The 23,822-nt window shown below is 36.3% G+C and overlaps 2 protein-coding genes across 2 annotated transcripts; both read right to left on the bottom strand.

Moving 5' to 3' along the window:
• Positions 1 to 6,092: 6,092 nt before the first annotated feature.
• Positions 6,093 to 11,446, bottom strand: LOC149380973 (vacuolar protein sorting-associated protein 26B-like). The gene is made up of 12 exons (XM_089601898.1): positions 11,212 to 11,446; positions 10,696 to 10,752; positions 10,507 to 10,581; positions 10,100 to 10,174; positions 9,906 to 9,978; positions 9,324 to 9,368; positions 8,871 to 8,982; positions 7,964 to 8,030; positions 7,645 to 7,689; positions 7,167 to 7,222; positions 6,874 to 7,049; positions 6,093 to 6,467 (listed from the first exon to the last, which is right to left on the bottom strand). The coding sequence occupies exons 2-12, from the start codon at positions 10,696 to 10,698 to the stop codon at positions 6,292 to 6,294; spliced, it is 903 nt and encodes a 300-aa protein (XP_089458024.1). The 5' UTR covers positions 10,699 to 10,752; positions 11,212 to 11,446; the 3' UTR covers positions 6,093 to 6,291.
• A 5,199-nt stretch (positions 11,447 to 16,645) lies between these two features.
• LOC149380972 (Polynucleotidyl transferase, ribonuclease H-like superfamily protein) lies at positions 16,646 to 21,033 on the bottom strand. The gene is made up of 8 exons (XM_089600723.1): positions 20,814 to 21,033; positions 19,871 to 20,008; positions 19,596 to 19,672; positions 18,770 to 18,851; positions 18,572 to 18,627; positions 18,111 to 18,197; positions 17,600 to 17,690; positions 16,646 to 17,067 (listed from the first exon to the last, which is right to left on the bottom strand). The coding sequence occupies exons 1-8, from the start codon at positions 20,932 to 20,934 to the stop codon at positions 16,946 to 16,948; spliced, it is 774 nt and encodes a 257-aa protein (XP_089456849.1). The 5' UTR covers positions 20,935 to 21,033; the 3' UTR covers positions 16,646 to 16,945.
• Positions 21,034 to 23,822: the final 2,789 nt, after the last annotated feature.

The following is a 23,822-nucleotide window of genomic DNA, read 5'->3' as shown; positions in this document are numbered from 1 at the left end:
GTTTCCCGAGCTTTGATGGCTGCTGAAATTTTTTTTTTTTTTTCCTTTCTTGTTTTCTGCAGAGTCGCGCGCGAGTGGAGGGGAAGAAGAAAAAAGAAGTTACGTGAAGAAGGGAAAAGAAGAGAGTAGAAGATAGAAGAAGATAAGAGAAAAAGAAAGAATGGGTTATTTAATTACTAACTCTACTTTTCCTCCATCTTTCTAAAATCAACCACACTCTCATATTTTTATTTCCAAATAACTCCAAAAACGTTACAATCACGTCCTTGTCACAAAATTTTGTGACTAAAACCCGTACTCGCTCGAACTTTTAATTAAGTTATTCAAATCGAGACTTTCCTCGTTCGTTCTTGATTAATTTAAATATATTTAAGGTTTCTCGAAAATAATTCTCATCCTTGAGAATTTATTTCTTAAATTAAATTCCGGCATATTTCCTCGGAAAATAATTTATTATTCGAGACGAACTCGATAAATCCTTTATTTATTCCGAGATTTTCCATTACCTTAAAATAATTTAAATTAACTCTCTAAACTTCAACGTCCATAATTCATTCAAGAACTTACTTGTAACACACGAAAGCTCATTTATTAAACGTGAATTACAAACGGCGAGATTCAAAAGTTATCCTTTACACCTCTCCTCCTCCTCCTCCTCCGGCGGCTAGTCAAAAGCCGGCGTCTCCATCGCATGAGGCAGAGCCGTCTTCTACGCATCGCGAGTCATCGAAGAAGTCAGAGCCGTCTTCTACGCATCGCGAGTCATCGAAGAAGACGAAGAAGCCGTCTTCAACGCATCGCGAGTCGTCGAAGCGATCGGAGATCAGGCCGGTGACTTCTCCCAGGTTGTCGACGTCTTCGTCGAGTCCTCGTAGAGAAGACATTTCGGATAAGCTACGCCCGCTCACAACTCCTCTAAGGAAAAGACATAAGGCACAGCTTACTCCGGCACGTCCAGATCGGCAAGTGCGACAGAAGACGTCGCGTTGGGCCGAATTCACTGATCCGACGAGGCCCAAGTATTTGGAAAAGCCGATCCCCAAGTTCAAGCCGTTGAAGGACGCGAAGCAAAAAGAGTTTGATAATTTCGTTAAGTGGGTGCGGATAAAAAAGTGGGACGGCAAGTTCATGGAGTCTGTTCGACTGAAGACGTGCGACGGAGACATGGTTCGGCATATTGATGCTATGATTCACATGGTTCGGGCTCGCCAACGAGCTCTCGACGGATATCGGCAAGACGTCCGAATCATGGATTGTCGGTGGGTCCAGCACGTGTACGGCCGATTCAGAACGGAAGAAGCGAACATCAAGAAGGCCATCGAGCTGGGAGCAGAGCCCGAACCCGTGGACTGGGACATGAGGGCAACTATTAGCCCGATGACTGGGTATAGGAACACCGATATTTTGCCTTGGGATGGTGCTCGCGAGATCCTGTTCGTCGTGAACTTCCAGAACATTCATTGGTTCACATTTCGGATCGACATCGAGGCCTGGACCATTACCGTCCTCGACTGCCAAAAGGATCTCATGCAGTCGTCGAACCATCAAAAGGACTTCACTGAGCTGATGGAGGTACGTAAAATGTTATGTTATTCACAATTATTACCTTAGAGCAACAATTAATTAAATTATAAGGGTTACTTAACATTGTTAAAATGTTTATTATTCAGACTTGGAGTCGAGCATTTGCTAGGATTGTGGCCATAGGTGGTTTCTTCAAGAACCATCCCAACTCTTACCGGGAGACTGTGCATGGTGAAATTAAGTTCACTAACCTGACGTGGATCGTCGATGACAAGGTCCCACAATGTGCATACAGGTAAACATATTCTTTTAAAAAAGTTTTTTTGACTACTTAATTGAACTTTTTTTGACAAGTTTTAAACAATTATGTTTTTATTGACAAGTTATTTTAGAAGTTTGGTTTTTTTTTTACAAGTTTATTGAACTTTTTTTTTACAATTATGTTTTTATTGACAAGTTTTAAACAATTATGTTTATATTGACAATTTATGTTTTTAAACAATTAGTTAATTGAACTTTTTTTTTCAAGTTATGTTTCAACTTTTTTTGACAATTTCTTTTACTTATTCTTGTGTTGTAGCGGTGATTGCGGGATGTTCGCACTGAAGTATGTCGAGCACCTAGTACTGAACGAATCATTTGACACTCTTCAAAGTGTCAATATGAGAACGTTCAGGAAGAAATGGTGCGTGGACTTATTCTACAACCACCTTATCCCGTGATTTTGTATTTTCGGATGTTTATTTTTTATGTTTTTGGTTTTCTATGTAATAGTACCTTATAAACATATTATCGAGATGATTTGTTGACTATTGATTGAATATGTTTTTTTATTGTACCTTATAAACATGTAATTCAATGAAAGAGATTCACAAAAAAAACATAAAAAATTCACACATTCACAAAGGGTTTAGAACTTGAGACATTTGTGGACGAAAACGAGTCTTGGGACAAAAGCGAGATGAGATCTTCGTCGTTCTCACAGAGTTGAATTGCGAAAAGGTCCATGAGACGGATGACACTCCATTAAACAAGATAAAAAGGTCACTCAAATAAACATTAAAGTTTTAAACTTAAAAATAAAAATAACACAAAGTCTAAAGTTTTAATCCCTCCAAGTGCATGTTTTTCTGTTATGTCCCCTACCACCACATTTCCCGCATTTTCGCTGGACGACAATCTTTTCGCCTTGAGATGGGTATCGATTAATTCTTCTTCTTCCTTGTTTACTTTTCTTCGGTCGACCGGCTTGCTTCTTTTCAACGGGTTCCGAAACTTTCATGTTTTTTATCTCATCCGGGACATCTCATTGATCTTCATTGCCAACCGGATATATGGTTTCCTTGTACATCTCAATCCACGTCTCCTTCAAATAAAAGTCACTGCATAACGAGTACACGTCCACGCTTCGATGTTGGGCTGCTGCGATAGAATGCTCGCACGGGATATTCAATTGTTGTGGTAGTCCGCAAGTGCATGTCTTCGCCATAAGGTCTACATCGAAATCACCTCTTACGTCTTTGACATGACATTCATATAGACCAAGTCCGTACGCATTGACGAACTGTGCCTTATTATTTAGCTGTGCGAGATCATTTTGCCACGTTGGTGTCAATTTTGTGTTCAACTTGTTCGTTATCTCTTCTCGTTCAAAAAATCAAGTTTGGAGTGTGAATCGAATAAACTCGAGCAACGTCGTAATGGGAAACGTCATCGCATTCTTTGTTTTGTTGTTGAAGCTTTCTGCGTTGTTGCTCGTCATTAGGTCGTACCTATATAAAACATACTTGATTTATATAATCAACGACATAAAAAATTCAGTACAAAAGAAGTTCTAGACTCTTACCGTTTTCCAGGAAAGAAAGCTCTGGCCCACCGATCGACACCAACTTCTTCGAGATACTTTGCCATCTCGACATCCTTACGTCTCAACTGTCTAAAATTAGCTTCGAATGCACATTTTTACTGAAGGCGTAAGCCGCATCGTAAAGTTCAAAGCGACAATGGTCTGTCTTGAACTTGTGTTGGACATTCAATTGTAAATGATGGTAACATGCTCCGTGAGGGATACCAGGAAACACAACCTCGACACCATGTATGATGCTAACGTGGCGATCAGATATGAACGCCAAATAAGGTACATCTTCACCGATAGCTTCTCGCAATCTTCTCAAAAACCAAATCCAAGAAGCATGACACTCGCTATCTACAACTCCGAATGCAAGTGGATATAATTGTGAATTCGCATCCATTGCAATTGCGCAAAGCAACTGTCCCCCGTATTTTGTCTTCAGAAATGCACCGTCCAATGCTATGACCGGCCGACATGCTTTGAAGCCTCTACGACACGCCCCAATGGAAAAGAAAGCATACTTGAATTTGTCACCATCTTGCACAAAGTCTGTTAACGTCCCTGGATTCTTTTGCTTCAACATGTACAGCCAAGACGGTAACTTCTGGTACGATTGTTCCGACGTACCCCGCACGTACCCAATAGCTTTCTCCCTGGATCTCCAAGCTTTCAAATACGATATTTTCACACCCCATCTTGTCTTCACTTCTTCCCTGACGTTATGCGCCGAATACTCCGCCATAGAGTTAATTGAGTACTTGTCTTTAAATACGTGACCGATGACCCATGGTGCCGCTCCTCGATGGCCCTCTGTTCGAACAACACGCCCACATGAGTGTTTACCCTCGTACGACGTAATCTCCCACATCTCAGACCACTGCACGACACCCCTCAACCTCCATGTGCATCTCTCGTTTTTGCATAGAACATACCATCTCTTTTTCGAAGAAGATTTCACTCTAAATTTGAAATTATGTTTCAACGTGTACAAGTGGATATGTTTCTTCAGTTCATGCTTGTTTTCAAATTGCTGCCCAATATATATTTCTTCTGAGCTACCTGTTACTTTCAAAGGTTAGTTAAACAATATGTGGTTTCATATTATACTTGAATCTCATTTGAATCCACTTAAATTACCTGTAGAAGAATGACTTGGATAATGACTCGGGTTTTCCTTCACAACATCATCGGCGCTGAACTCGGGTGCTTTCCATGAATAAGGAACGATAGGTGATCCGATCATCGGAGGCTCACGCTGACATTGACTCGATGGTTCACAATGACCCGTTGGTACCGTAAACGTTTCCACAAATTCTTCATATTCTTCGGGATTGGCGAATTCTTCAAATTTTTCACCTCTACCATTGTTATCTCCGTCATATCCATCACTATTCTCTTCATCACCATCGCTACCTTCGTTTTCATCACCTTCGCCACCTTCGTTTTCATCACCTTCGCCATCTTCGTATTCATCACCATTGTGTCCATCATATTCGTCACTGTTGTGATTACAATCTCTATCACGCATGTATACTTCATCACCGTTTCCGGCACCCTTGTACTCGTTAAACAAGTCATCGTCATAGCCACCGTCTTTGTTTTCAATTATAGGATCATTTTGTCGATCCTCGATAACAAGAGTATTCCGTCTCTTCTTCGGTTCATTGCGAGACACCATTCCAACTTCCACATCTTTCCCTTTACATACTCCTCGATACGCAATAGGTGCAATGACCTCGATCTGTTTCGGTACCAAACTTACACAGAGTGGAAATCTATTACGATATTTGTGCTTCATAAAATGCGAAACATCACCATTGTCCTTCAATACGGCAGGACCTACTGGAATTGTACCGACTGCGTATGGGACTTCGAGTTTTAAGTCGAACACGAATCTGTCTAACTGGAACTTCTCGTATAAGAAATCTACTAACTCCGTGTATGTTACCTCTTTCGGAATTACGAATGCACGAAATTCTGCATTGGTGAAAACCCATTGGTGTCCTTCCTTCTCCCAAGTGCCGTTAATCATGACAAAAACTGCAAAAAACAGTCAAACTATGCAAAATAAGCTTCTATATCGTACATCATCGTACAGCATCGTACACCATCGTACAGAATCGTACATCATCTTACAGAAAGGCATCGTACGGCATCGTACAACATCGTACAGAATCGTACAGCATCGTACAGCATCGTACAGAACGCAATTTTTATTCTAAATTTCATCGTACAAAAATTTAAATTTCATCGTACATCATCGTATACCATCGTACAAACAAGTTAAACCCAGATTTTGGACTTTGTTTTCAGATCTGATCGATTTTTTTTGCTACATTCTATCATATACAATCATAAACTTTGTAAAAATGATTAAGTTAGTAATCTTACCCATGATTCTTTTGAAACCCGCTTAAGTAGAGAGGATTTGAGTGGATTTGAGTGTGATTGAAATGATAAAAATGAAGTGTGAGAGATGTATAAGGTTCAGAGGGGTATTTTTGTCCGATTTTGGGTCAAAAGTCCATATTTAGATATTTTTAAATATTAGGGTCTAATCTTGATATTTAATAGCTTATTAAGCCCACTTAATGAAATTTCTCTCTCTCTATATATATATATATATATTTATATATATATATATATATATATATTTATATATATATATATATATATATATATATATATTTATATATCAATTTAACAGTCTGCAAGATTTGATGACCAAGATATAATCATCATTTGAAAAATATCGGCCATGACCTGCTTTTTCAATGCCATACTTAAAATACATAAGAATTTTGCATTTCTAGTCGGGAGAAAATGCCATGATCAAAATTCTGGTCCAACGAAGAAATAAAGATCTTCCGCAAATCGAGTCCGCTTCATTTTAAAAAATTCGTTTGAAGACAGGTTCAAGTTTCAAGAAGCCTGTAAAGAGTAATTTCTTGCTGCTTGAAATACCGGCGATCTTCCTCGTCCACCATAACCAAATTAAGAAAGTACTTCACACTAAATTTGTTGTTGATGTTGCGATATGTTGGGGTGAGCTCGTAAGGGCTGAGGAATAGTCGAACCGGAATGGATTCACCTACAAGAAAAAGAAGTGGTGGGACAGATGTATTAGAAAATCTCACGTGTCGGGTTAAAAAAATATTCGAGCAGGTCATCGAATATAGTTGTCAAATCCGACACTTGAAATACTCAAGTTTTGGATGTTTTCGGGATGACTTCTAAAGAAAGACCATTAACTAGGGAAATCGGCACTTAATGACTTTGAAATAAAAGGTTTAGAACTTCCAAATACTTGCACAAACACTAATCTAAACTGATTTCATTTCCAAATACTGCTTAATGGATGGTGAGAGAATTGACCTCCCAAACAAGTGCATAGCAGAGATGAAATCAGCAAGAACAATGAAGGAAAGAGCAAAAGCCACTTGAATTAAAATAAATGACATTCCTTGGACCGCAAGGAAAGGAAAAAAAGTGCGTACCTCTAACAGGGGTGCCATCCATCAGCTCAAATTTCGCGAGTGTCTCGGTTTCCACGTATGTATTTGGACCCGACCCAGTTGACTCTCGCCGCCTGATCTCAAGCTCCATGTTCTTCATCTTGATTCTCACCAGGAGAAAATAAATTTTTCCGAGTATGACGTCTTTCAAGTGATACCTTTACGAATCAAAATCAAAATTACAAGCATGATGAATTGTCTTCTTCGAGAAAGAAAAAAGAAAGAAAAAAAAAGGATGATTGGGTGAAACATCATGAACATAAAATAAAACCCACTTAGTTTTGCAGTACTCAAACTCAATGTGAAGGCATTCCTCTATACCAACTTCCATCTGCAAGACAGACCAATGACAGCTTTTTTAAGCAAACAAATAACAGCAAAATTGTGATGATAATACTACTACTAAGCCAACACAAAACAATCCTCATCAATCAGTCGATATGGTTTTCCATAGAAATGTTGCTAGACTGAAGCGATGGTACAAGGACTTTCAGCTAAAATAGAGCTGGTTTAGAGTGACTAGGGATAAAGGTAAAGGCATGGTATTCATGCGAGCTCGTCGTATGTATAGCTTAGAGAAAAGAATACATGATCACTGAATGGACACGTGTGTGAGTTTCAGAGCGAATGATACATATTACAGTGTCAGAATTTGTATCGAGATCGATTATTGCGACATTGAGAACCGCATGCACATAAACTCTCAACATCAATGAATCATAGAGAACATAAAGTGGTTAGTAGAAAAGTGACCTTAATGCTGTTGTTGATTGATGGTGTTGGAGTGTAGTTTCGGACCTGATGCCAGCAATAGTCGTATTAGCGTATAAATTGACATATAAAGAATATCGTAAACAAATAAAGATTTGATGAAAAGCATCATCCTAAACAATATCGTAAACAAATGAAGATTTGATGAAAAGCATCATCCTAAACGCTAGATAGTCACTATTACATATTCGAAATTCTGTGCTATATTTTCCCATACTCTCATTATAAAAAATAAAAAAATAAATAAAAAAAAAAAACAATATCACTATCTTAAAGCTGTAACAGGGTTATGTCAGATTACCACAAAATCCTGGTACTCCACAATGTTGCTGACATAATTTCGACTGATTGTCACCTTCAGTATGTACCTGCGATCGGCGACACATAGATTAATTTATGATATGCGCTAGTATGATTTGTATAAACGGAAATACATAAAGATAGAATGACAATGGTGGATATCGGACTTTTTCAAGAGATCCGTGCTGTCCCACAAAAATATCTTCTCTCTCCATATAAACTATCGTAAAATGATCATGATGATGATCATCTTCTCTAGTAACCTAACCCCTCTTATTTATGGGCTAAGATAACTTTTCTAAGCATTCTATGTAAAGCCCTTGCTTACTAATATGATCAATTAATTGAGTTACTAAGCCACCAAAATTTGGAGATTTGCTAAATAGCTAACTTTGTAAATTTTAAGTAAATAGCCAATATAGTGATGTGGCATTGTTTGGACGTTTTTAGCATTCCATTTATGTCCTTAGAGTCTGATGGTTATTTACATTTATTAACGAATATTTACAACTATTAATGTCTTTTTTATTTTGTTAATAAAATCTCGTGGCTATTTACTTAAAATTTACCAAAGGTTGGCTATATGACAGAACTTGAGTTTTATTGTGACTACATATCTAAAGAGCCCTAATATAATTCTCTTATGTCTAAGGTCCTAACAATTTCTATTCTTGTAGTCCCTTGCAAGAATTCATTACTTTCGAGGCTTTAGTGCCTCTTTAATAGTTCTATCACAATAATCGAGAAATGGTCATGAGAGAGACTGCACGAACTCTTTAAGCATGGCTTGCAAAATTTCAAAGGATAGAGAAAGAAAAGACAACTATACAAGAACTCATACTCAAATGGTTTTTATTACAATATCCAGCAAGAATATTTTTATTTTTATTTTTTGAAATATATCATACCTTAGTCTTGCATTGACTCCACTGTATGACTCGTGTGGCATTTCAACTGTTGAAAACTCAAAAGGATATGTTTTCTTCTCATACAACTCCCCTGGAATATCAAGCTCGCGCACTAAATGGAGAAAAAGGGGTTTGGGTTTTTTTAGTCTTGTAACATGTATTTCTTTATTTTCAGCATTAATCTAAATTTTTTTATTTGAATAACAAGAAAGATTAATTGTACGACAGAAAAGCTCAAAATTCAGCTACATATGGGAAAAAAAAAATATCGGAAATAAGATAATCATACCACAGTATCAGAAATAAAAAGAATAAATATTAGCATACATATGAATTGAAGAAACCAACATTGAAAAGTATCTATAAATTGAAATTGAGTGATGAAATATATATTATCTGTACACTCAAAATTAATATATTACCAAGTACAAGTGAAGAATCAAATGATCTTACCTAGCGATGTGAAATCATAATAATTCCCTCTGTCGAAATACATTTCTGAAAACAAGGAAATTGAGTAAGACGAAATGCAGGGAAATAAAAGTATATTCTTAAAAAATTATTATATATAAAAAAAAGGGAAGGCTTGACTACGAGAATTACAAACAATAGATCGGCCAACCCTTTCGCATGGGATACCACTTAACACAATAAGCTAGAAACAAATTTGGGAGAAAAAAATTCAAGGCACGGGCACAGAAAATCTGAACCAAAAATACCCAAAGAAAAAAAAAAGTTCTGAAGTGCTTCAAAAAAGGTATGCGGATTTGTTCAATTAATATATAGTAGAAGGAAAAACATTGTGTTGCAAATACTTTGGTTAAAATTCCGTGAAGTTTACTTCTTGAGGCATTTGCAAATGTTAATATCATACCAAGTATCGAATTGTAACAAGTACACTATATAAATAATTGAAAACATTAAATAGCTTCAGAAAATAAAAGAACTTGTAATGAAAAAGTTAAAAAAATATAATCACAAGCACATAAATGTTTAATGTCGTAGAGAAGGCATAATATGTGAAGGAAGCAAAACCTATTTGACCAATAAGCTCAATTTTGACACCATTATGTTCCAGTTTCTTCCCTTGCACAGGTTCTATGAGAACCTGAAAATGGAAAATTGCAAAAGTTATTTTATATATCTATCTGGAAAAGTAATGGCATATCTACTTTTGGTATACCATAAATACATTCCCAAAAAACGAAGCTTAGTGTAACGGCTAGTACCTCCCCAACAATGTTTTCTTGATTTTGGAAGACAGGAACCATAACCGATACACCATTTTCCCTTTTTACAGGAACCTGAAATAAAGCAGAGAGTTATGATCAAGTGAAAGATTGGAGGTAAAATTTGGGGGAAAAACTTGACAACATTGATCACTTTTCCATAAGAAAGATTCTTAAGCTTTAGAAAAATGGTATAATCAATAGCTTTAGTGCTTTACAGAGAACGAAAACAATATATTTAAAACGTAAAAATCTGTAGCTACAAGTAACAGATAAAAATAAAAGACTGTAATTCAACCCTTATATTCTTTAGCACATACGCATAGTTGACTTGATGCAAGTGAACTTCCAGATCTATTTGAAAGAGGGCTGTGTTTTCTCACACTGTACATTTATTAGTGGATTACCTGCTTCCGATTTCTTCCATCGGCAAATGAGACTGAAACGGTACACGGTTGCTTGAAAGCTCCGATGATATAATTCTGAGAAAAAAACAATCATGAAGAAAACTTTCACCGTCCAACACTGAATAGAACAAACTACCACTGTGAAGTACTGCAAAATACTTTATCGACAAGTTTTATTTTATGTTTTACCATGGTTTCGTTCTACTTGATTTTGTGTCCAAACAAACCTCTTCACGCGCGAATGACCTGGTTTTAAACAAAGGCAACGTGAATTTAAATTCCCAAATCAAACCAAGAAGTTATAAATACAATCAATTAAACAGTCTCAATTCAGACCTTCCATATCATCTACAATGGAAGTTTTGCTAATTAGCATTCGTCAAATGTCAAGTTAGTACAAAGACTAATTTCCAAAACATACGCTTTAAAGGTGACATTTTGTGAATATAAAACACCCAAATTGACATATTCCCAAAGCAAAGACGTTTGGCAGTTAAAGCCTCATTAAAAAAATAAAAGAAAAAAAGCTATAAAATTTTGCATATCTTCGCGATAGACGCTTTCTCTGTCTCATCATCACTGTCATAGCAAAAGCTCTTCCATTCCTTTCCAGCCACAACTTATTACTCAACGCAATTTGACGATAAGTGGGATTTACAGTCTAAAGTAACATTACTACGAATTGAAAGGACAGAAAGGGCTTACCTTTGTCTTAAGTTTTATTGAGATTTCAATCCCTGATCTCTGGAAGGAGACTCATATCTCGATTTCAGTATGTCGTCCTCGTTCCCTCACAGCTTCTACATGGAGTCATAGTCATACAACCTATAGTTGCTGATTTAACTGCATTCAAATAAAAAAAAGTCAAATGTTTTTTTTATTTTTAAGATCAACTGCTACTAAGAATTCTGAATCTGATTATTATTGGAAATAATAAAAACAAATTAACATGGTTTGTATATTTTGCGATCAGATTGGTTTCTGATAAATAAAAAAAAAAAAAAAAAAAAAAAACATGGCAAAATATTATATGTATATCTTATGTTTAATGTGATTACTCCTACAGTTTTTATAAATATCATAATTATACCCTCAAACTCATTTACATATCAAATATATCTCTTAAACTAAAATTTTATTGACTTTTAACTTATTACCCAAAGGATATCACATATTTATTTTTTATTTTATGAAAAAATAAAATATATTAATGAATACCTACCATTTCGTGATTCTCAAAGATTATAAATAAATTATAAAATTAAAAAATTTAGTGTGAAGACACATTTTACACATTTATTTTTTTCTTCTTCAACAAACTCACAAAACTCCAAGGTCATCGTTATCGCTTTTTTTGACCGTCGGAGCCAATCTACAAACTCATCGTAAGATGAATGAGAATTTACTTTTTTATTTTTTTAATAAAATGAAAAAGTAAATGGAGATATTCTTTTTTTATACAGATGAAAAATAAATAAATAAAAAAATCTTATCAAAGGTATTATGTGCATTTAATATAATTTTTTAATTATAAAGTCAATTAAAAATTATGAAAAGAGTTATGTTTGACTCAATACATTTTTATAAGGTATAAACATGCTATAAATAGCAATTTAAAAGGATACATGTGAATTTTTTAAAACTGTGAGAATAATCGCAGCATTTTAATTAAGGGCACTGTAGCAAAAATAGCCAATTTGAAACTATAGATTTTGTTTTTAGCCTATGTTTCATAAATTTTAAGGAAATAGCCAACGTGCTTAGGTGTCAATAGTTAATAGACTAATTTGCCATTTTACTTAATCAAATGGAAATAATGAATATAATTATATTAAATAATAGGCAATAACAATATAAAATAACAGACAATTTCAAAATTGTTATACGTAGCCTTTAACCTCTAACAAATCTCAACAAAATATTTTATCAAAGATATCATTAATCACGCGGCGCGCTAATCTAGAACGGCTCACCAAGACTGATGTTACTGTTGGGAACCTGTCAACACAGATAATAAACGTAAATTACTAGAAATTATCTCATTCTCCACATTTAAGTAATTCGAATGAAAATAAATGGAAATAACTGTAAATAAATCATCTGTACCTCGTCGGTGAACTTCTTGATCCCGCCGCGGATGATCGCGTCCACGTCAAGCCCCGAGATCTCTTCGGCGCGCTTCGTCAGCAAATCGCAGAGCTCGAGCCAGAGCCGGTGCCTCGTCTTCCCTTTCACGGACGAGAACCCGTCGTCGTTGAGGACTCCGGCGAGCCGCTCCGCCGCCTCTTGGAACAGCCCCGCCAAGAGCAGAAACTCGATGAAATCCTCGACGTGGGTCGGGTCGAACATGAGGTATCGCCGAAGACTCGCAGAGACGTGTCGGAAGACACTCCGGGGAGGGAGACCAGGGCGAGATAGGGTCCCTAGACTCGGTCGTGCTGGGTCACGGGGAGGGCTCGAAGGGCTTGGTCGAAGGCTCGGCGGGAGAGGAGAACGTGCAGAGGAAAAAGAAAGATAACGTGGTTAAAAAAAACCAGATCTATTTTGTGGAGAGAGAGAGAGAGATAGAGAGAGAGAGAGAGAGAGAGAGAGAGAGAGAGAGAAAAGGAACGTGGAAGAGAGAGAAAACGTGGATTCAAATATTTGGTAACTACCTTTTACAAAATAGGAATTTAATTGCACAAAAAAATGAAAAAAAAATAAACGTGATTTTAAAAAACTACTTTCATTATTGAAGGACAAAAAAGTAAAAATTATTTTGCCACCTAATACGTTTGGCTATTTCCCTAAAAATCTCCAAACATTGGCTAGATCCCAAACCTAATGTTATAGGTGGCCTAGTTACTTAGAAATCTCTTTGATTAAACATACGAGATGCATATGATATTTTTCCCAAAAAAACATACACACACATTATATCAAAAATAAATTTATTTAAAGATGCATATAAAATTTTACAGAAAAAAACAATAATAATCTTATAAAAAAGTGACTTTAATAGAGTAGCTTTAGGGTAGTTCCTAGCATAGACTAATTGACAATTCCACACCACCTCTAAAGTTGAGTCGTGGGTTCAATCCACACTCGCAGCAAAGTTGTCTTAAAAAAAAATAGAATACGTTTAGGGGCATTTAAGCCTATAGCCCAATAGATCATCATTCTTTTAAAAAATAGCCAGAGTTTCATTATATTTAAGAAAACGGTCCACCAGACCGAAGTTAGTTATATTAACTGTTCATTAAATTAATTTCAGCATGATGGGTTGTTTCCCTAATAAAATGAAACTTGGACTAAATCTTTAAAAAGAGGTAGAAGATTAGCTAATTGCAACAAATACTTGATAGGTTTAATCCACTACATATCAAAATAAAATTATTTTAACGATATATAAAATAATTGGAGAGAGTGAATGTCATAATCTTATATTAAAAAAGAGTAGTTGGCGGAAAAAAAATCACTCTTTTTTATTTGTTGCAATTTAATACTCAATCTTTAAAAAAAGATCGTTAAGCCAAACAAGAGCTCTGACGCCATTACTGAGCCTCGGTTCCTCGAAACATCTCTGCGAAACGTCCTTTAAAGTTCTCGGAATCTCGGATTCCCTGTTCTCGCCGGAATAATCCCACCGACTTTTAAAGATTGAGTATATATTAAACTGCAACAAATCGAAAACATTGAATATTTTTGCCGCCAATAATTTATAAAAAAAAAACATAATAGCCACTAAATGATGATTTATTTATACAAAATTTGATTGACGTTAAAAACACATTAAATTGATTTTTAACTTCATATTTATCGAAATTGAAAAAATTAAGCTTATCATCCACACTTTAGAGTATTAAAAAAAAATTCTCTCATGCACCGCAAAGAAGGGGCCAGACATGTGAATTGGGGAGCTAACATTTAAAAAAAAAAAAAAAAAAAAGCATGTTTGTTACTTTGTTTGATAACTTGAAAACTGTTTTTAAATTTTCTAAATTTAATAGTAAAATAAAAAACTGAATTAAGTGTTTATTTGATAACGGTCATCTCAAAAGTTTTGTTATATTTTTTTTAATGAAAGAAATCATAAAACAATTTTGAGATGTTTTCCAATTTTTTCACTCAATTTTTTTTTTTTTTTTACTATCTCCTCTTCCTCTTGACATCTCATTCCCTCCTCTCAACATCATTCTACATTCTTCACTATCGAATTTGTTTTCGTTCCCCGAAAAATCTCAAACTTCACAACTCTAGCGTGAAAACTTTAAACTCTAATATCTCAACAACTGGAACTTTGTTTCACTCTCGTCGAGTAGATCAGTTTTCATTTTTTGTAGTCAAACGTAGGTTTCAAAATCTGACAGTTGTCGTTCCGACTCCGGTGACAAACGTGGTGTTTTCCAATGACTATGTGACCAATACTAAAAGTTCGACAATGTTATTCGCAGCAAAGACTTTCAATTAGTATATATCTCGACGCTTGATTCTTCTGTGAATTATTACACTACAACTACAAAAAACTTAATAAAAAAATTGAAATCTCTACCAAACAGTTATTTGAAAACGGATGCAAAAAATTATTAGATTACAATTATAAAAACTAAAAACAAAAAATAAAAATAAAAATAGTTTCAGTGAACCATCAAACAAGCATATAATTTAAATTCTCAATATATGTTGTATTGGAAAATCTCAATATATGCTACATTTGCACCGTCAAATACGTAGTTTTACGTAATTTTCCCGGGAGCCTTTCTTCGATTAATAATCTCATAAAACTCGTTAAATGGCATAAGGTTGGCTTTATTGGTCATATATATATAGATAAACCGACTCGAATCGAGCAAGATCAAAGATGTTGAGAATGTTAAGGTCAAGACATCAGTAAGACTATGACCACAAATGTATTCTCGACCTCAAAACCGATAGGCCCCAAGTCACGATTCTCGAGTCTAAGAGCTCGGATATCAAATCCACTCGTTTGACCGAAACACACTCTATCAAATCCGACAATGATATCTACACAAAAGGTAATGTTTCCTCTTATAGTGTTATGAACCCAAGATCACACCCATTAGGAAAACAACATCCTTCCACCAACCATTTACAATTAAAAAGTTACCTAACAAATAAAATAAAGGGATCGCGTAAATCCTAACAACATAGTGCTAAATCTTTTATCTTGGACATTCCGCATAGAATGCCTACTATAGGTTATTTTATATATGAATCAATGTTTGTCCTATCATTACCGTTATCGTACCGGGACTTCAATTTTTGGGGTAAACCGTTTATCGGAGGAAAAATCGATGGGTATTCAGACAAAAAAAAAAAAAAAAATCAGTGCTGGCAGAAAACCTCTTACCGTAGAAGAAACCGACAAAAATTGTAATAAACCAAAGGGTATTCAGACAAATATTTTACAAAAATAAACATATTTTTCATATTTCAAACTTCATAGTTCATACAACGAATACATGATATCAATTCATCATTACAAATCATCATATTCATCATCAAATCATCATATTTATCATCAAATCATCATATTAGACTCAAGAACATCATTAATCATCATTAAACATCATAAGCATTATATTCATCTCAAGAACATCATATCATCATATTCATCATCAAATCATCATCTACAACACCAAAAAACTCAGATTCGGATTAAAATCAATATTTTAATTCGGATTAAACCTAAAAATACATAGAAAACCATACAAAACAACCAATAAAATCATATTCATTGCTCAAAACCTTGAAATCATGGATTAAAGTAAAAAATGATCAAAAAAATGAAAAATCTCAAAATTTGAAAAAACCCCCGAAACTTACCTACCGAAAATCAAGGAAAGTTGACAAAAAAAGCTTGTGACGAACGAAAACCCCCAAAAAGCACCGAAAAGTACCGAAAAGCACCGATAAATTGGAACGAAAATGGTAAACGTCGAACCGGTACCGGTACCCTCCGGTAAGGCGATTTTCGATCGGTTTCACCGAAAAGTCAATCCTTGGTATGAATTATGTATGTATTCAATATTTTTTAGCTACAAGTCTCCTTATCGCAAACATATTCTTATAATGTTTGGCTGTTAATGTCATTTAGTAATACTAATAACGAGTATCTAAGTACGATGGAGACCAAATGGAAAATAACCCAGTATAAGGTGGGAACACTCATAAGCAACCAGAGCGGCTCGTTCAAAGTGACATTGTGAGAAAAAAAAGTAACAAATAGTATGGTACATTTACATAATCTTGTTTTGTTTCAAAATAATTCAGTTGCTGTGAGCCAAGAAAATGTTATAAACAGCCAAAAGATTTTAATGTTCACAAACATTGAGCACCGCTGAAATAACAAGGCTTGGAATCGGAGAGGGGTACATCATAAAATTAGACCCCACAAAACAATTCATTAGCGTACGTTTTGTTCATCTGTTCTGGCCATTCACCTCTTGGTTTTGGAGAATTTGAAAATATTCTCTTTGTAGTATTTAAGCTCTCTGATGCTTTCTCTGATGTCGTCCATGGCTCTGTGTTTGCCCTCTTTAGCTGGGGCTTTCTTCTTTTCTGCAAATGGAAATATGATCAGTAAAAAAAATACTCTCTTTTTAGCCTGGATTAACAAAGACCTAATGGGATTAATTTAAGCCGTCAATAAGTGAAAATCAGTCCTCAAAGATATCTCAAGGATCTACAAGATTGCAATAGTTAGCAAACAGAGAACAGTTTCGGGGTTTTTAGCCTATCAGGGGTAGATGAATGTGCAATAAAAAAATTAATAAAAAAGCGTAAAATCAGTCAGTATGAAAATGCTATCGCAAAAACCAACTCAATGCGTGGTCATGCATTTTTCAGTACAATGAAAGACCAGATCTGAATCGCCAAGATAATTTAAGACCTCAGATTTACTGGTGCAACTTTTAACACCAGAAACTCTAGTCCAACCAACCATGGAACTTCTATCTTGAAATCAAACAATATATGATTCAGATTTGAAACAAATTTTACACATTCCACTGGGTTTTTACACGAGTTTTGGAAAACAATATCCTAATGCACGAACATCACATGCAATAGATTTTAAGAATTTTTTTTTTACCTCCAGGAAACCAGCGAATGCATAGAGCTGTGACGCTGCTGACATCAACTACCACGTGTGAGAAAAGGCTAGCCAGCTCTGGCATGTATTTCTGGTCACAAAACGATTGACGTTAAATAACACCAACCGAGATACAGCTATTACTGCATTAGTTTTCTCCAACAAAATGAAAAAAAAAATAAATAAAAAACTTATATACGAGGGGGAAATAAGCACAGCAATCCTACAAACTAAGAGATCAAAATGCCAATTGAATGGTAGGGCCAGTGGTAGTTGGTGTGAACGCATCCATAAGTATGGATATAAATAGCAATCAGTGCCTTTTGGCAATTCTAAAATAGTTGTGCAGTACTACAATTTTTTTTTCTCAAGTAAATCACCCGTGATACCAAACACCAGGTTTTGAAAAAGAACAGGCATTGTTGAACCCAAAGATGATGAAAGAAAAGACGCAATGAAATGTATCACCTTTAGAAACAAAAAAAAAAAAATAATAGATAGAGCTTATCACCTTTAGAAACATAAAATCAACGTAAACTGAATTTCCTGCTAAAAGTGGTGTGTATGCGCCGATGTGTTTCTTCACAAATTCAATAACCTGCACATCCCAATGATGCAGTCACACGCATTATTTTCAACCAAAGTTTTGAGATGCAACAAATAGCCCACAGAACATAAAGCGACGATTTACAAGGGCTAATAACATGATACCAATGAAATTACACGAAATATCTCTATTGCAAGGATAATGAGATCATTTATGCAAATTAAATCAACTAATTTCTCTGGTTCTATCTTGAACACAAAGTTGTCTGAAAATTCTTAGTTACGTTTTAAGTTAGAGTAAACTATTTCCAGGATCCTCTGACTTAAAATTGTACTCATCAAGATCAGTGAACCACGTCATGAAAAAAAAAAAACACATTTTGGAAATTGGATCATTCAAGCCAAAATTGTGAAGTTACTACCAACCTGCGTTTCAGCTTCTCTTTCATTAATTTTACTGTTTAACACCTTCTTCGTCAACCCTGGATATGGTTAAACATTTAGATGAATAACAGGTGAGATACATATTAATGATAATACGAGTATTGAAACACAAATGTGAAACGATAAAGTAATTGCTAGCAATGGGAGATAATTACGTACAAGTTGATATTAACTACTTACCACTATCTTTGTGATGACTTTGACACCATTCTCCCATTTGATCTAAACATTCTTTACTTTGGTGAATTACCAGATCAGGACCCTAGAAGAGGAAACTAATCAGAATCAGAAACCAGAGACCTAGAAGGAAAAGAAAAACTACAATGAAAAGACAGTACCAAAAAAAAAAAAAAAAAGTTGCGCGATACAGCTGAATGAACATCAGAACTGTTGCACGGTGATGTTATTAGGTCAGTAGAAAGGGATCGTGTATCTAAACAAAAGGTTACATCTACATTTGATGTCTTGGTACCTTTGGACTAAACTTAAGCTAGAAGCCACATTATCAATTCAAATTTATTATGGTAGTGGAAGCACAAAATGAAGAGTTGATTCTAATTTTTTTTATTTATCGGGTCTACTAGCTGAAACCCTACAACGTTTGGAATGAGGAAACTGAAGTAAATTCTTTGGAATGTCCATTGGGAGGAATTGAACCTCAAACTACGTGGGAACAAAACCATGGGTCTGATCACTCAACAAGAGCCAATGCTAGAATGAAGCTTTTCAACGTGTGGGCTTCTTTGATTCATTCAATTGGGTTTTTAGTATACTTCTATTGAATGATGCAATCAAGAATGGCTGTGGCACACTTGATGCTATGATCAGTCATCTCGAGCTAATGAAACAAAGGCTAGAATATCTTAATAAATAATTGGTCCAACTGAACTAAACAAGAACTAAGTGCCGAATATATATATATATATATATATATATATATATATATATATATATATATTGTACGTTCACAAGTAAAACAAAACAGCACGGAACGGTAGGTCCATACCTCAACTGATTTGGTCAAACTTCCATTAGTAATTATACAGGCAATTTCAAGTATCCTATCAACTTCAACATTTAAACCTGCATACACACAAGTGAACATAACAAAACAGTTACTGCTACTGGACTTCATACCAGCAAGTACGACACTGAAAATGGAAGCAAATAAACCTTTTCTAGAGTCATTTTAGGACTAAAAAATGCATTTGTGAAAGCTGTTTCTTTTGTCACAAGGAAACGACCTAAGAATTTATTATATAGGACATGTGCCCCAATTACCAGTCATTTCTAAGTCAATCCACACAAGAGGCAGCTTGTAGTGCCCTGTTGAATATGTATCAACAATTTGTTGATTTTTGCTATTTTTTTCTTCTACATCCTTGGCGTCACCATTGCTAGCTTCCTTTGCCTCAAGGCCTGCATCAAAAAGTCTTAATAATTACAAAGATTGGAAATGAAATGTGCATGAATTTCTTCCAGTAAGTCAAGGGAAAGTGAGTTATGTCCAATTGGTAGACAAGGTTGGTGAAGTAAACAAGAACCGGGTATATCAGACAGAAAATAACACAGTACCCCGTAGCAGACAATCCACGGCTTAAAACTCATTTTCTAGATAGATTATACATCAATTTGTTTCCCATGTTAGAAGATAAACAAACTTTGCCAATGGATGAACCTCAATTTCCTAAAAGCCCGTTCTAGAGTTTTATATGCAATGGTGTCTACCTGAGAAGTGGAACACATAGGATGGTGAAGAATACATTTAGAAACTAAATACGATAAACTGGGAGTATAAATTAAGAAGATTCACAATAATCTTAGATAATAATCATGACTTCTAAGCTTTTCAAAATTTCGGATGAGAACACAAACTCACACAAAGATTACAAATAATATGACGGTAGTAACCAAGGCTGAAGAAGAACTCTATGCAAATACAACTCAAATATTTCAAAGATACCAAAAACCCACGAAAACTATATAAAACTGCAACAAGGAATAAGCGAGAAAAGAACAAATTTAACTCCATATCAACCCCACGAGCACATAGAACTAACAAAGAAATGAAGCCACAAAAGCTACGTCTGAGATAAGCTTGGAGATGGAAGAGTCTTCTTTTATTTCCTCGGCGATAAAAAAAAATATATGAGACTTGAAACGAAACCAATAAAAAGGGGAATGCTTAGAAGCAATCGTAAGTCAGATAAAAAAGACAACTGACCGGAATTCGAAGAAGAAGAGTCTGGTTCGGGATTGGAATCGTTGGACGACGATGTTCGGGCCTGGTCGTCGTCTTCGGCGTCAAGCTCTAGAACCGAGAAGGCGTTTGCGAGTACCTCCATGGATGATTTGCGCCTCTCTCTGCCTCGTAGGCGACTGAACAAATAAATGGGTTTTTTATGCAATGATTAGTGAAGTGTGATTCAGGGAATTTCGGGGAATTATTCAATGTAATTGGAAAATTAAAAAATAGAAAAATCTAGGCCCCTTTGGATTGCTATTTAGCAACGAGTTTGAATTGCTATTCACTGTATTTTAATATTATCTATTATAAAATACAAAAAAAAAAAAAAAAAAAAAAAAAAAAAAAAAATTATATGAGAATAAAGCATTGTAAAATATTTACTTAAGTCTATATACATAAGGTTTTAAGCAAACAATTGATTTTTAAAACAGTTGGCCAAGGTTTAACAAATTAGTCAAATTTTACATAATTATAAAAGCTAAATTTTACCAAGAGGAAGAGTCGGCCTTCAAACCTCCCCCCGGAGGTTTGGACGAGGATGATAAAGTTGGGTCCGATCAAGACGGGGCAATGGTAAACATGCTCGGGGAATCTTCCCCGGAAGAGGGTTCTTCAGAAGAAATCTTTTGCTCCTCTGAAGACGACCACGGATCAGATTCGGCTGATGGTTTGGAAGGAGTGGCTGTTCTGTTTGGACCCGAGGAGGATAATAGATCCGAGGGTGGCTCTTTCACTTCGGAAGGCAGGATAAATCCTAAGGATCCTATATCTCCCCTGTCGGCCGCTCCTCTAAATTCAGGGAAAGCTTGCTCTAGGAAAAGCGTAGAAAAGGCAACCAGAGTCTCGGGTAAACGAAAAGGAAATCCAATATGCTCCAAGGGGGCCAGAAGAGAATTAAAAAACCTAGATTTTAATATGAGCTACGGGAATTCAAAGCTCAAAAGGAGGGAAGTACCGTCTTTATGAAGATATTATCTTGGAACGTCAGGGGTACAGGTCACCCCGACAAACGTAGGGGAATTAAGTCCCTAGTGTGCAAAGTTAAACCGGATATTTTGGTTTTGCAAGAATCAAAGAGAATACACATAGACAGAAAATTCATAGGTAGCATTTGGAGTTCAAGGTTTAAGGAATGGGTTTCCCTCCCGTCCATAGGTACTTCAGGGGGCATAGTGATTGTATGGGACTCTAGGAGGGTTTCGGTGGAGGAATCGTTATTGGGAGATTTTACGGTGTCGATAAAGATTGTGCATGGTGATTCCCCGTGGTGGTTTTCAGGGGTATATGGGCCATGCCGGTCGAGAGAAAGGAATGAGTTTTGGGATGAGTTGGCTGGCCTCGGGGAAATTCGTGGTGAGAATTGGTGTGTGAGAGGTGATTTCAACGTTGTTAGATTCGCATCAGAAAAGAACAAAACCGTTCGGGCAAGGCGGAGCATGAGATGCTTCAACGAAATAATCGCAGAGCTTTCCTTGTTCTATCCCCCTCTTACAAACGGCGAGTACACCTGGTCTAATTTCCAGGAGAATCCGACTTGTTCACGTTTGGACCGGTTTTTGCTCTCACCAGGTTGGCGGAGAATTTTTCCCTATTACCAACAAGAGGTTCAGCTAAGAGGGGTTTCAGATCACTTCCCGTTGGTCATAACCACGGATAGAGCATCTTGGGGTCAGGGTCCTTTCAGGCTAGATAACGACTGGTTGGACAACCCAAAATTCAAAGACCTGGTTAGAAGCACATGGTCAGAAACGGTGTTGGTATCATGGTCAGGTCAGGACACAGAATCATGGGAAAATTCCACAAACTCAAAAATAAAATAAAGGCTTGGTCCGTAGGGGAAAGAGAAAGGAGATACTGCCAAAAACTCAAAATCGAGAAGGAGATTACCCTTTTAGACAGAGCCGAAGGGGGTATCGACTGGGCGGAAGAGTTAAGACATGAGAGAGCCTTCCTTAAGGGTCAACTAGATGGCCTTTTAGCAAACGAAGAAAGAGCAGCCAGGTTCAAGTCAAAAATCAGTTGGGCCAAATTCGGCGACGGTAACACGAGTATGTTCCACAATCTTCTAAGCGTTAGGAAAGCTAAAAACGCACTGTGGAAACTGGAAAGGAACGATGGGTCCATCACGATAGTCGAGGCTGAAATCGTGGAGGAAATAAATCATTTTTTTGAAACTCTCTACCGGGCTGGCCCTAAAACAAACTGTGAGTGGAACAACATTGAATGGGATCCCGTAGACGAGGTGAGCGCCGGAAGTCTCTCTTTACCTTTCACGGAAGATGAAATTCGGGCGGCGGTTTTCGCATGTGGAAGGAACAAGTCGCCCGGGCCAGACGGCTTCTCTTTGGCATTTTTCCAAGATTTTTGGGAGACGATCAAACATGACATCATTCAATTCTTTGAAGAATTTTGGGAAACAAGAGTAATCAACAAAAGCGTCAACGAAACTTTCATATGTTTAATCCCAAAAAATCTAAACGTTTGCAGAGCGAAGGACTTTAGGCCAATAAGTCTGGTGACGGGTCTATACAAAATTTTGGCTAAAGTCTTGGCAGAGATGATTAATAATGTACTTGAAAAAACCATTTCTGAATTCCAAGGAGCCTTTGTCAAAGGTCGGCAGATTACGGACCTCATACTTATAGCCAACGAATTGGTCGAGGAGACAAGTAGGACCAAGAAAGTTGGATCGGTCCTCAAAATCGATTTTGAAAAAGCGTACGATATGGTGGATTGGAACTTTCTGGACTTCGTTTTGGAACGCAAAGGCTTCGATGGTAGATGGAGGAAGTGGGTCAAAGGCTGCCTTTCCTCGGTGTCTTTCTCGATAATTATTAACGGTAAAGACCGGAGACGCTTCTCGGGATCGAGAGGGGTTCAACAAGGCGATCCTTTGTCGCCCTTCCTCTTCATCTTGGTTGCGGATGCTTTGTCAAGACGCATCACGCGCGGAGTTGTGGAAGGACATTTCCACGCTCTTTCTTT

Source organism: Urtica dioica, chromosome 11, assembly GCF_054948205.1.
Source record: "Urtica dioica subsp. dioica isolate 48M chromosome 11, U.dioica_male_clone48M_v1_H2, whole genome shotgun sequence".
Lineage (NCBI taxonomy): Eukaryota > Viridiplantae > Streptophyta > Magnoliopsida > Rosales > Urticaceae > Urtica > Urtica dioica.
This window is presented reverse-complemented; position numbering and strand designations above follow the sequence as displayed.